General features: G+C 43.1%; 2 protein-coding genes across 5 annotated transcripts; one reads left to right on the forward strand and one right to left on the reverse strand.

Annotated features, from left to right (window-relative positions):
• Positions 1-14: 14 nt before the first annotated feature.
• LOC102938182 (NFKB activating protein) lies at positions 15-8,110 on the forward strand. Its single transcript, XM_027822627.3, has 9 exons — positions 15-520; positions 1,676-1,756; positions 2,167-2,243; positions 2,491-2,607; positions 4,457-4,499; positions 4,975-5,090; positions 5,262-5,337; positions 6,157-6,306; positions 6,830-8,110. The coding sequence occupies exons 1-9, from the start codon at positions 174-176 to the stop codon at positions 7,002-7,004; spliced, it is 1,182 nt and encodes a 393-aa protein (XP_027678428.2). The 5' UTR covers positions 15-173; the 3' UTR covers positions 7,005-8,110.
• AKAP14 (A-kinase anchoring protein 14) lies at positions 7,037-13,217 on the reverse strand. Of its 4 annotated transcripts, none has more exons than XM_007060122.4 (7): positions 12,993-13,217; positions 12,620-12,650; positions 12,421-12,541; positions 12,239-12,330; positions 10,388-10,567; positions 9,544-9,596; positions 7,037-8,686 (listed from the first exon to the last, which is right to left on the reverse strand). In XM_007060122.4, exons 1-7 carry the CDS (start codon positions 13,073-13,075, stop codon positions 8,602-8,604), a joined length of 645 nt encoding a protein of 214 aa, XP_007060184.2. In that variant the 5' UTR covers positions 13,076-13,217; the 3' UTR covers positions 7,037-8,601. The 4 variants fall into 4 exon arrangements, with proteins under 4 accessions (XP_007060184.2, XP_037764519.1, XP_043378975.1 ...); XM_037908591.2 differs by having other exon boundaries at positions 10,388-10,570; XM_043523040.1 differs by having other exon boundaries at positions 9,582-9,596; positions 10,388-10,570; positions 12,421-12,650.
• Position 13,218: the final 1 nt, after the last annotated feature.

A 13,218-nucleotide genomic window follows, 5' to 3' on the forward strand; every position in this document is an offset into this window, starting at 1 on the left:
AATGGAGGTACCCGGAAGTACTTTCTTACTCACGAGGGAAGAGTGCAGCGACCGGAAGTGGTGGTGCGCGGGGCGGTTCACTAGTGCGCCACCCGGAAGTACCCCGCGGTCGCTGCTGGCGCTAGGGTAGCAGCCCGGGAGGCTTCTCCTGGTCCCGGCCCGGGGAGGCCGTGATGGCCCCGGTGTCCCGGTCTCGAAGCCCCCCAGGCTCCCGGCGGAAGGGCGGCAGCAGCAGCGGCAGCAGCAGCTCCTCGGCGAGCCCCTCACCCCCGAGACCCAGCCGCCCCCACCGACCTGCGTCTCCCGAGAAGCGGGGCAGGAGGTCGCGGTCCCGGGAGCGCAACGGCGTGAAGCACTCGGGCCACCGGCGGAGCCGCAGCTGGTCCCGCTCCCGGGAGCGCACGCCGGGCGGGCCGCGCTCCTCCTCCGCTCACCACGGGCACCATCACCACGGCGGCGGCGGCGGGAAGCAGTGGCCGGACTACTACGAGAAGGAGAAGGAGGAGATCCTGCGGTTGAGGCGAGCCCCTAACCCCGGGCCCCCGAGTCGCCCCCGACCCGAGCCAGGGTGTTGTGAGGAGAGGCAGGGGCAAGAACCAGCCTCAGCCATCTCGAAAAAGCACCGTCCTCTCATCCCTGATCATCGGACACCCTGCCCTGGCCCCCACGCCAAGAACCAGACCCCCAAGCCTGGCAGCGCACCCAGGGTCCATCCCACCCACGCTCTGGCTATATGGTCCCTGCAGCCTCCTCTCTCTGTCCACTATCCTTGGTCCCACAGACATGAGAGACCCTCCCTTTTTCCAAGTGGAGGAGTGTTCCCTGCAGAGTATTTTTAAGTGCCTTCTCCAGTCTTGTTTTAAATGACCCATGGCTGCTCACCACTTAGCTACCAGATTCATTGCTTGTTCCACCTTCGTTTTTGGGAGACTTTGTCAGTTTTGCCTTAATTTTATCCATTAAAGAAACTGTGGGGGAGGTAATTAGGAGCCCCAAAGGACATGAAATGAAGTGGATTTGAGTCATCTGTATTAATGTAATGGTGTAGCCCAAAAGGTATGATAGGGCCCAGCTCATTAAGCTATCTTGAATAGCTTGCAGCGGTGACAAGCTTGGAAATAATACAGCCTACAGCGATGACAAGTGTGAACATGCAATGGATGGTTCTGCTCAAAAGCAAAGAATCACATATTGGAATTTGTTGTCTCTACAGATTATATTTTCCATTTTATAGATCAGGGCAGCCAGAGGGATGTCTCGTGCAATAATTTGCCACAGACTAGTTACCTTTGCCTTTTAGTTTTCATAATAACAAATAATGTGTCTGTCTGTGACGATTACATCCACTTCCTAAGACAATTAATTTGGAACATTACATATGTGGCCAAAAATCCTGTTTTACTAGGCTACAAAGTCTGAGGGTTAACTGAAGCTTGCAGAGGTCTGCTTTAAGATTTCTCAGACTTGCATTGGTTCCCGTCCCCTTGGTGACTGAGAAAACTAACATTGAATTAAGTCTTGGTTTTGGAGGGAATAAACAAATTTTAAATACTAAAGTGAAGAAAATATCCTTTCACGAAATCTAATTTCAGAGACTAGAAATGCTGCTAAACACAAACTACTCAGGTTTCGAATATTAGCACATTAGGTTTTAATGCAGTATCTGCCTTTACAGGAGACTAAATGAGAGAGAGAGGATTGGTGAACTGGGAGCACCTGAAGTCTGGGGACTGTCACCAAAGGTTCCTGACCCAGAGTAAGTAATTTCTCTTGCGGGTTTTTCTCCTTCAGGAACTCTGGTCTGGAGTCTCATGTTAAAATAGTATTGTTATTAAATGTTACTATTACTTTACAGAAATGTTCTTGTTCTGCTTTTTTTATAATTCATGTTACGCGTCTCCAAAGTTAAATCACTAAACAGTCATAACTGGATACAATTTTTCATGTAATCCCAACAGATCAATTACATGAGGTTTCAGCAGTTGTAGATCAAATAACGGTGTCTTGTGGTTCAGAGAGTGACTCAAATATTAGCTATTTAATGGTTTCATTCATTACTAACACAGGCTCTGAATCTTCAAACAATTATATGTGTGTTTGATTTTGGATAAATAATCTGCACTTCAAATCATATTTCATAATTAAGATATTTTTGTTTCTGTTCAGTTCCGATGAGCATACCCCAGTAGAAGATGAGGAGGCGAAATCTAAGAAGAGTAGCTCTTCAGATTCCAGTTCAGAAGGTATTTCGTTTTGACCATAGAAGTTGTTTGCACGCTAACAGAAGATTGAGGGTTAGAATCTATTCACCTTACTTACAAAGACTTCATCATTCGTCAAGACTTCTACTGACTTCAGTAGGACTCAGCAAAGCCGGCATGATAGAGTTCCATGAGAGGGGGATGCTAGCATACTAGGATCCAAAAATATTAATGGAGTGCCAGACTATAATCATCTTGCAGGTAACATTCTCTTTTTAAATCTTTACAGAAGAGAAAAAGAAGAAGAAGAAGAAAAAGGAAAAGAAAAGAAAGAGATCCAAAAGAAAACACAGAAAGCATTCTGGGGACAGTGACAGCGAGTCTGAGTCTGAGCTAAACACCAGTGGTAAGAAAAAAGGCTTCTATTAAACTGTATGGACTGAAACCTATTGTATGTGTTCTTTATAATCATGTGGAATATTGCATCTGTTGTGTTGGCATCCTCGTGATATTCTGGGATTTCATACATTAGTTGCTCGTTATGGGGAAAAAAATCTGTGAATCTGTTGACCTACAGAATACGTTCTGAAGACAAATTTTTCTCTTGTCCCAAGATCCATATAAATTGTAGTGAAGCTTTTTTTAATTCTACTTGTACCTGTGTTAAGCTCTAATTTTTTCTGGCTCTATTCAAGACTAATGTTGAACGGTTTCCCTTTGTGCCTTTTCTCATTCTCATCTCAGTGCTACCTCTTGTATTTAGAATAGCCTCTGTTCCTGTGCACCAAATAACCACCCTCTCTACTCAAATGTCTCCTCAAAACACATCCTCTGTGAAGTCTCTCAGCCCTAATCCACTTTGTGCAGGATGTGAAGTCACAACATTCTAGACCAGAGGCAACATACAGCCTCTGTTGCTGGACTTCAGTAGCCATTCCGATAGAAATTAATCACTAATCCTTTATTTTAAATTCTTTCACTGTTCTGTTGAGTTTACAGTGTCTCTTGTTCCTGTACATGGGGTTTGGCCATCAGGGAATGGTACCCTGAATTTAATCCATCAGGCATTTCCGTTCAGGTGGTGATAGTATATGAGTACACTGAATAATATTGTTTTGACTGTGTTTGGATATTGTAAAGGACCTGGAATTGAGACCTTCCCCTCTAATGCACGGTTACTCCTACGGGAATTCTGCGCTTAATATTTTAGAATTCTGCAAATTCTCCATATTTTATTTGTCAAAATAACACAATACAATCACGCCAGTTTCAATTATTTTGGTAATTTATTTCAAAATACCTGTCAGCAAGTATGTCTGTAACAATACAGACCAAAAAAAAAAGATTCAGGCAATGTTTTTTGGACAAATAGATTCCTTACTAGGCATATTAATACAGAACTTCAAGTAATTCACTTAAACTACAATACAGAAACATATTTCCCACACCCCTCAGAAGCAGTGCAAAGCCTTGGGGGAGTTGGGTAACGGAGGAGCTCAGGGAGAGGAGCCTGGGAGTGAACCTGGAGGGTGGGTGTGGATGGGAGAAGTATGAAACATGGGCATGGGGCTTTCAGGGGTGGGGATTGTTAGAGAGTTGGGGAGTCTCCCCCATGCAGACCCTGGCCAACTCCAAGCCTCTCCCATTCAGTCAGGCACATTTGCCCCTGTCCCCGTGTGTCCCTGCAGCACCCCTCACATTCAGCCCCTGGCTCAGTGTTGTCACCCCAGTAGTTCCTGAGCCCATGCCCAGTCATTTCCCTGCACATACACATACTAGCCCTTTTGAACCCCAGTCTGTGACCTCCCCCCCCCCAACCCAGCTTGATGTGCCCCACTCTATCTGTCCTAAACTGGCGCCACTGACAGGGTGCTGCGATGAACGCAGCAGGCTGTTCTGGCGCCACAGCGGCCTACGATGGGTGAAAGACGTAACTGCAGCACTTCTCAGCAGAATGTATTTTCTGTGGGCGAAAAAATTCTGCACTGGACATGAATTCTGCATATGCACAGTGGTGCAGAATTCCCCCATGAGTAGTAGCTAATCACTAAGCCATTCTGGTGTAGGGTGAACTGAGGAATTCAGGGGCATTTCTACTTTTATCCCAGGTGAGTAGCTCAATGTTGTAATACTAGTTCTCTCCACCTTACTTTAGCTGCTGTTGTGGGAGGCGGGTTGTATTTCCAATAAAGTGCGGTACTTTCTTCATTTTATTACCGTGGGTTTTTTTGGTGATTGTATGTTTGATTTTTCAGATGAAGATAAAAAGAAAACAAAGAAGAAAAAGAAACATAGAAAGTAAGAGCAGTCTCTTAAAATATTGCATTTAAAACACTGCTGTTTTTAAATCTGTATGTGTCTTCCATGAGGGAACAGCGATATTATGATACTGTTTCCCTAGCTGATGAGTAAGGAAGGGCCAACACTTCTGTGTCTCCTGTAGTTAAGGGGCCCATGGTATCATGTAATAGCCTCACTTCAGAATCTTCATGACTCTACCTCAGACCAACTGAATTCTGGCTAATGAAGGACGCAGTCCAAACTTGAAAGAGGAATCTGCCGAAGAATGGTGTGTGGAAGACCCACAATGGTACTTGTTGGATCTGTAGAATGAAATGTTTTTTGTGACTTACTGAACAGATAGATACCAATTGAACCCTCCACTGGGATGCTGCTTGAAAAATTGATCAAGTAAGCCTGGCCTCTAGCACTATTCCCTTTTCCCTGTTAGGCGTATAAATGTCTGTCTGTCTCATCTTTAACTTCGGTACAGAAAGAAGTCTAAGAAAAAGAAGAGTAAGAGGAGTAGGAAGAAATCCAGTGATTCAAGTAGTGAAGATTCTGATGATGAAGCTCTTCAAGGGGATGATCTCTGGATTGAGAGATCAAGTAGGTTCTTTCTATTTAACACTTGTGTTAAACTCCTAGGTATTGTGTTCAGTCATATCAGTTGCTGATATGTTGATGTCCTGTGTAACTGACCTGACTTAATCAGGTGTGTGACAGATTTGTGCAAAGCAGAGGGTAAAGCAATAATATTTGTGATTATTTGTATTGCAGAAAATACAGACGCTGATAATTTAATTGGACCAGAAGCTCCAAAAATGCATGCATCTCAAGACGATAGGCCTTTGAAGTAAGTAGTCATATATGATTTACACAAACAGATCAAATCAAGGAAAATAAACATGAAGGCGGCCATGCCAGATAGTACCTGTAGCCAGGAGTGAAGGTGATGTTGTCTCGCAGACTTTCATTTGTTAGAGGCACTAAATCTGTGTTTTATTCTTAAACTGAAAACCTACTGAAATCAGCTAGAACTTGCAGTATGTGTCCCTGGTAACTTTTGTTAGACAGTTTGTTACATTGTTTTCAATAGAGTGGCCATGTAACAGTATTATTTTTTCAGACACTTTCTGCAATGTGGTGACTTTATCCCAGCTTACCATTAAATCAAATTCTCCATTATAATTAATTAATTTTGATTCAGCTCATGACTTACAATCTCTCTCATTGATGGAAACTGCCAGAATAAAGGAAACACAGACATTAACTGGAGAAATGGCTATATAGGGTGATGAATAGCGAGAGGTCAAGTGAGTTACTCTTAGTGACCCTTCCGCTTCAGCTGTCCCAGAGCACCAGTAATGCTTCAGTAACGTGTCCGCCCAGAGGAAGGCCGTCCTGCAGTAAATGGAACCTTTTGTTACAAACTTCCTTGCTTCAGTGAGTCTGGAAATCCAGCATGGGAGCGAGTGTTCCAGTATGTCATGTCCAAGAGTTTGAATAAACTGTTAATTCTGCTGCTGCTCTGGTTGCATGAAATACATATCACTTAGTTGAGTTCTCAGTGCTAGATTTATCAGGGCTCCTCTGCGTTCGCTCATGGATTTAATTACTCTTGTGACCGCTTCAGTTTGAAACTGATGACTTTTTTTTTTTTTTTTAATTAAAGCTATGGCCACGCTTTGCTGCCTGGTGAAGGTGCAGCTATGGCAGAGTACGTAAAGGCTGGAAAACGCATCCCTCGAAGAGGTGAAATTGGCCTGACCAGTGAAGAGATCGCATCGTTTGAGAGCTCTGGTTATGTAATGAGTGGTAGCAGGTAGGGGGTTTTTTGATGATGATACTTAAGGTGAGATTTACGACTGCGTAGGAGACCCAGTTGAAAGCACCAAAGAAAAGTTGCTACGTGTATATATTATGCAACAATCAAAAAGGTTAAACAGTCTGCGACTACAAACATACTTGTTCATCTCTGCTGATCTACAGTAAGTTTGTTACAGGTATGTTTTCCCAAGGACAAATATACTCTGCAGTAGTTTCCCCTCTGTAAAATGGGGATACTGATTCAGACCTCCTTTAGAAACTTCTTCGAGATCTACAGATGAAAAATCACGATATAAGAGCTAGGTATTATAACTGAACTAGAATGTAAATATAGTCTGAGTTCAGATCACTGGAAGCCTGATGTTTAGATAATAGAGACGGCAGTGTTGGTGAGTTCCAGATAGCATATTGGATAATAGGACAGGCAGTGTAGACTGTGCAATGCGGGGTGGGGAAATAGTCTCCCAAAGAGGGATAAATGGTTTTTTGCCTCCTGACAAATGCAATGTTCTCCTCAGGCATCGCCGAATGGAAGCTGTGCGTCTGCGTAAAGAGAACCAGATCTACAGTGCCGATGAGAAGAGAGCTCTGGCATCTTTCAACCAGGAGGAGAGACGGAAGCGAGAGAACAAGATCCTGGCTAGCTTCCGGGAGATGGTCTACAGAAAGACTAAGGGCAAAGAAGACAAATAACTCCCCCCCACCCCCCCTTTTTTTTCCCCCCAATTGTACAGCACGGATTGTAGTAAACAGCGGCTATCACCTTCTTGTGACTTGGAAACAGCTGTAAAGTACTGCAGTGCCTTCCACCCGATGGGATGCATTTCTCAGGACTGGATCATTTGTATCAAGAAACAATCACCCTTAGCAGGCTTTCTTGGACAACTCATTCACCAGCTGTAGGCAGCTGCCATTAGGGGAAGTACAGAATCCTGAATGAGACTGAGGAGCACTCAAGGAGATTCATGATCCTACAAGATGGTAATGCACTGTATTAGACCTGGATATGGACACAACAGGATACCATCATCAGCTGGGCTGCTGCTGGTGAAACGAAACATAACTATCTTCCATTTATTTTGGTTAATCATCATGGACAAAATCAGACTAGACTTCACCACCATGAACAGACTACTATTAGTAGCAAAAAATAAGGAATTCCTAAATAGCCATTTAGATTTGATGATTGTTCATTTATGATGCAATTGCGAAAAGTTCTTTACACACTGTACATTTATGGTTTCCTTTTAGTAGTTTTGAGGAAGAAAACTCACTTCATGGCTTGTGGTTCAGATTCCATTTGTAAATAGAAATATATTTGTAATTTAATAGATCTTGGTTTCAACTATTTTAAAAAAGATCACAAGCAGTGTATATTATAGAAGTAGTAACTTTAAGGGTATGGCCTAGAACCTCCAAAATCCCAGGACGCTGAATGAAAGAACTAAAAGCTTGTCTCCTTCTCTGCTTAACTGCTGTACATAAATATATCTCTCAGGTGCGGGGCAGTAGTAACCAGTGTTTAGAAGTCCTGGAAATACATAAGTAGTAACAGAGGATGGATTTTAATTCCAATTCTGAATTTCTTTCCTCTTGGAAATCTTCTAGATTAAACCCTTACGATTTTAACTCCTTGTATTTTAATTTTCTTTTTTCAGTAGTATTAATCTCTTAAGATTTGCGGTTAGAGGCCTACTCCTGATCAATTCTTATCCAGTATTCCCCCATTGCCATCTGGTCATCATATTTCCAAAATGAGTATCCTGTATATCCTTTGACTTATTCTTTCTTATATACTTTTTTTTTTAAAGTAAAATAGCATCTGAATGTACTTTTAAAATCCCTGGTTTCTAGTTCTAAGGGGTGGAAATACTTACACCCTGTGGTAGGTTTCCATAAAAACTTTAGAAATCCTGTTATCCACTTCTGTTGGATTTATAAACCTTGTTTTATCATAACATTAGGCTTAACCTACCTCTCATCATTTTAAACTATGTATATCCTGATCTTGGAACTCTCTTCTGCTGGCGTTTCCTATGTGTCTGTGCAGAGCCAGTTGCAAGATCAGGTCCTTAAGCTGTCGATGTTAATGTCACACTAATTTAAAACATGTCTGCATGATGTAGTAGCCAGGTACCATTCTTGTACGATCTAATTCAGAAGGGCTAGTAAAAGAGAAGGAAAGGCAAAACAAAGAAGCCTGTTCCCATGCCCTTAGTTTATTTCCATATAACACCAACAGATTGTAGGTGCCCTTTTGAATTGGATTTAATCTGAAGCAAATCTTTATTTAGAAAGTTATGCTCTCCATGAGAATTCTCTTGCTTTCAATGATGTCTTTGAGCCACTTTTCTCTAAACCGACACTGTCCTGGTCTAGAAAAAAACAGAACAAACAGTGTAAGAATAAAGGTAGCAGTCAGCTGCAAATCAGAGTTCTGGCAGCTGGAAAGAGGCCCTTTGAAGTGGGCAAGCCTATCCCCTGGAAGAATGAGGCTTTTTAGGCCTGTGTAAATCCATCACTAATTCAGTACGCAGGAAATAGACACCCATGGAACATGTACATGCTGGGATAAAGAACTATGCTAGCTCGGTGGGGTTTGAGTGTTTTTTTGCTGGTGGGATTTTAGTGTGGTTTCCTTGAGTCGCATAGAGAGGATTTTTTTTTAAGAACCCGGCTATAGCCAGCTCACTTTCCTGCCTCTGCTGAAGCACTGTCCTACAACTTGCTTGGGATATAAAAAGATAAATTTACATAGATCTTGTTCGAATGCTAGTGGAGCTAGGTTGGGCTCCCAGTTTGTATAAGGCTGTGAGTTGTTATTAGCATTCCACATACACCTCACGGATTAGACTCTTAGCCCTGCTTCACCCGTATTGTGCCACAAATGCCAGAAACAGCCTGGAATTTTCCCTGGGGGGAGGCCCCAGAATTTGTTGTGTCACCATAGTTGACTTACGTCACAACCACTCAGCCCTGGTGGAGGGTATGGCCAAAACACAAGATCCCCAGCTGGTGTAAGTTAGAGCAGCCAACAGCAGGGCAGGGCCAGACAGCATCAGCCTGCTGGCGCTGATTCCCTGACACAGTCAGCTGTGGTGGGGTCGGGCCTATCTGTACCCATTTCTAATATAGCTGGACATACCTGAAATTAACCATGGTTTATGCACAGTTGCTAGAGCCCTTCTACACTGGTTCATTGCTTTAAAAAAAGCTACAGAAAAAAATATACCTGTGAATGAACCTATTTGATTCCAAAATGAAGAATACCTCAACTGGCAAGGTCTGCAATAGATGAAAGTGGGGGTACAGTTCAGACGTTTCCGAGAGTACAGTTAAAGTAGGCATTTTTATCCATTACAATTCTCTCTTGTGAAAGGTTGCATGGCTAGAACAATGTCATCTGTTATCTTATTCTAAGAGCAGAAGGTATTTGCTTACACACAATTCTAAGTCTTCCTCGAGCCAGACAGCTAGATTTTACCAAGTCGTATTACAGAGTGGGAGATCTACTGGACAAACCACAGAATTGCAACTGAGTGAGTAAGCAAAAACCATCAAAGGAAGTCAGGTGGGTCAGTGAAAACTTCAATTATTTTGACATTTAGTTTTGTGATAGTTCTTCATAGTATTACAGCACATTTGCAACCAATGTAAAATGAATGAAAGGACCACAGTAGCATGCACTCTAAGGTTACATTTTAGCAGCAAAGGGGAGGGAAGGCCAAAGAACTATCAATTTTAGTGAGGGTCTCTCAGGTTGTAGCATTCATATCACAGGCCCCTTCCTGGAATATTAGTCACAGCACATTATAGGATGTTTTCTCATTTTGTGGAGAGACCGATTCAAACCAGAATCTTGACAGGGCTCAAGTATTGATCTAATCACTTGTGCAGTTATGAACTTCACTTAACTTACTCGGACAAATTTTGACAGCCCCCCCCCCCCCACCTTACATACTGTAATAATTTAATTTACTGCTTTCTCATTCCACAGAGGGAGTAAAGTGAAATTTTTTTACTTTCACATTTCAAAGGGGAAAATGAGATGGTTGAGTAACACTTTGAATACGTACAGGTGGTTTAATTTTGGAGATCTCAATGATGAAATAGATGCATGCTGTTGTTCGTGGGATGGGCTTCCTGCATGTTGGGATGCTCCAGCGAACCCGGTAGTGGTACCTCTTGCTGTACGTCAGTTCTTGTTCCTGGAGATAGTCTGACCAGTGAAGCCAGCTCCCATGAAACTCCCACGTCTGCTGAACATACACCACACTATAAGACTTCCACTCTCTAGTACAGATGACTTAAGGGAAGTGGGGAAAAAAAGAGATTGTGTTGCTCTTGTTTAACTCTGCCACACACATCAAGATTGAGGGGACATGGCAAAAAGGAAATGCTACTTTTAAAAACTGTCTAATCACAGTCACCTCAAGAACTTATTTCTGCAGCATATTACTGAGGCAAATAGTTTAACAAGATTCCTAGAAGATTCAATGTACACAGAGCAGCGTTTGTAATAACAGAAGGCAAGTTAAAGTTAGCTGGGTTGTCATCCTAATGCTTCCAAGCAAAAAAGCTTGATTGGCTGTAGAATTCAGAAGGATGTTTCTTCATTCAATATTGCCTACCGTAGTTGACTTGGTGCATTTCTAATTTGTGGCACTTTTCTTATACAAAGCACCTTAAAAACCATGAACATGAGGTGAGGCAAGTGACTATTTTCCCTGTTTTGCAGATGGGGACATGAAGACACACAGCTTTAGGCCCAAGTTTTCAAAATGTGTCTCTAACTTTGGATGCCTCAGGTTTTGGGGGGCTCATGTTAGACACCAAAAGCCTGGTTTTTCAGAGTTGCTGAGCTCCCTCAGCTCCAGATGGGTGCAATGAGAACTGCAGGTGCTCAGTGTTTCTGAAAATCAGACCCAAGGGGTCTCAAAATTTGGATGCCTAAAATTTACAGGTACTTACAAATATTGGCTCTAAGTAACTTCTCCCAGGCCACATGAAATCAGCATTAGAGATGGGATTTTAACAGGTCACCACTGGAGGCAAGCAATCCACTACACCAGAGGAAACAGTGCTGTCTTCTGCTTTGGCATTTCCTGTATTCATGGGGCACTAGACCCTCAGCTGTACTTTAAGCTCTATTCAGGTTCTTGGATTTTTCATGTAATATTTGTGAAAAGCTGTCTAGTGAAGGTGACAGTGAAAAAGAACCTATTAGATAGCCTAAACCCAGGTCCTCAGAAGGGCTTAGGTGCCTAACTCCCATTGATTGCAAATAAATATCTGTGAGGAGCTGAGCCTAAGCTTCCAAAGGCAATTTCACTGCATGGGCATACCTGAGTCTCATCCAAAGGCCATTAGGACACTGAGTTTTGCAGATAGGAACAATAAGGAAATGGAGAGCACCCAAGCACATGAGGAGAGAGGGCATGCCGACCAATTGGAAAGCCACCCAAGGGTGCCATTGAGTAGTTAAAAGGCCTGCTGAGGAAGCGAATTGGGGGCAGGATGCCCAAAACAGTGAGAAGGGTTTCAGAAGCACAAAAGGAGTATTCGCAGCGATCAGGGAACAGAACCAAGCTCCAGAAAATGTCCAAGCACCTTCTCTGCATGACTCAAGTGACATCTCAGTGGGTGTTCAAAGCTCTCAAGTTGTTAGGCTGCCACCATTGAGTCAGGTGGAGAAGTTCAAACCCCTCTCTGCCCCCCCCCACACTTATGGGGCACTGTAAAGGTAGACTGCTCTACAAACACATCTGGACAAAGGGTGCTGGGCCTCCGTTTGGAAAGTAGACTGTAAGTACTACCAGCAATAAATAATAGATCGTAACTTCGCTCATCAACTTCAGAGGGAGCAGGCCATGTTGGCTCGGTGCGTTTACAGCTATACTGAATGAAAGAATGGCTCTGTAACTTACTGACATGTATTCCTCAATTTGCTGCTGTCCCCTCTCCACTGTAAAGTCCTTGCATGAGGTCCATTGAATGTTTTGGATGATGTACTCAGCTTCTGCAAACAGACAATATACTGCTTAAGCCGCTTGATGGGGCTCTGACACACTAAAGGACTTTCAATGGAGCAGCCTCTGTATTTTAATACCTCTCTCTTTTTCTTGCAAATCTCGAAGATGCTCTTTTGCATCCCTGATTACATCCTCAATTAAAATCTGTGCTTTTTCCTTGATGACAGCATCTTCATCTCCCACACCCATTATCATCAGCTTTAGAGAGAGAGAAATTGACAAGTTCACTACGAGAAGGTCAATACATGAAACTTGGATAGAGCTGGGCTTTCTTACCTTGTCTACCCCCAACAGACCTTCAGCTGATCTGGAAAGAGATAGCAAAACAGCAGCTGCTTTCATTGGTTAATTCTCTTATAGCCCCTGACCCCTCATTCCCTGTATATACCCACACCAAAGTCTGGTCCTAAAATATCTCCCTGCCAATATTAGAAAGCAGCCTCTCCCACTCTCATAAACCAGATAGGTTTAGTGCATTGGGCTGAGCTCTTTGCTGCAGTAATATGCAGAGGGAAGTTCAGGGATTTAGCTGGCAGGTCCCACTGACAAGAGAGTGGTGATATTCCTGGGGCATCAGGCCTGAGCCTCAAATGTGACACTAGATTCTTCAGGTTCCAGGGGGAGAGAGTGGAACTGCTCTCATGCCTACCTGTCTGAATGCACCTTACAGGTTTTTTCCTTAGTGCTGGGATCTGCTCTATCCCCTGTAGCCTGCAGATTCCCACGGCTCATTAAGCAGCTGGCTCTCTGGGTTCCTTAAAAGAGTGTTTGCACACAGCCGTCACCAGGCAACACTGGTGGCAGCCAATAGAAAAACAGAGTCGATGTACAGGCATTCCATTGTGTTTTAAAACAAGAAAAATAATTGCTTAAAG

This window comes from Chelonia mydas, chromosome 9, assembly GCF_015237465.2.
Source record: "Chelonia mydas isolate rCheMyd1 chromosome 9, rCheMyd1.pri.v2, whole genome shotgun sequence".
Taxonomy (NCBI): domain Eukaryota; kingdom Metazoa; phylum Chordata; order Testudines; family Cheloniidae; genus Chelonia; species Chelonia mydas.

Bases quoted from the DNA above. Each gene is read 5' to 3' on its own strand.
- LOC102938182 (XM_027822627.3), top strand. From the start codon at position 174: ATGGCCCCGGTGTCCCGGTCTCGAAGCCCCCCAGGCTCCCGGCGGAAG. The intron at 4,500-4,974 runs GTAAGAGCAGTC...ACTTCGGTACAG, and splicing joins AAGAAAAAGAAACATAGAAA to AAAGAAGTCTAAGAAAAAGA. The intron at 5,338-6,156 runs GTAAGTAGTCAT...TTTTAATTAAAG, and splicing joins CAAGACGATAGGCCTTTGAA to CTATGGCCACGCTTTGCTGC.
- AKAP14 (XM_043523039.1), bottom strand. From the start codon at position 13,075: ATGAGCCGTGGGAATCTGCAGGCTACAGGGGATAGAGCAGATCCCAGC. The intron at 12,331-12,420 runs GTATTAAAATAC...GTCTGTTTGCAG, and splicing joins TTTGCAAGAAAAAGAGAGAG to AAGCTGAGTACATCATCCAA. The intron at 9,597-10,387 runs GTACGTATTCAA...CATCTATTGCAG, and splicing joins TCTCCAAAATTAAACCACCT to ACCTTGCCAGTTGAGGTATT.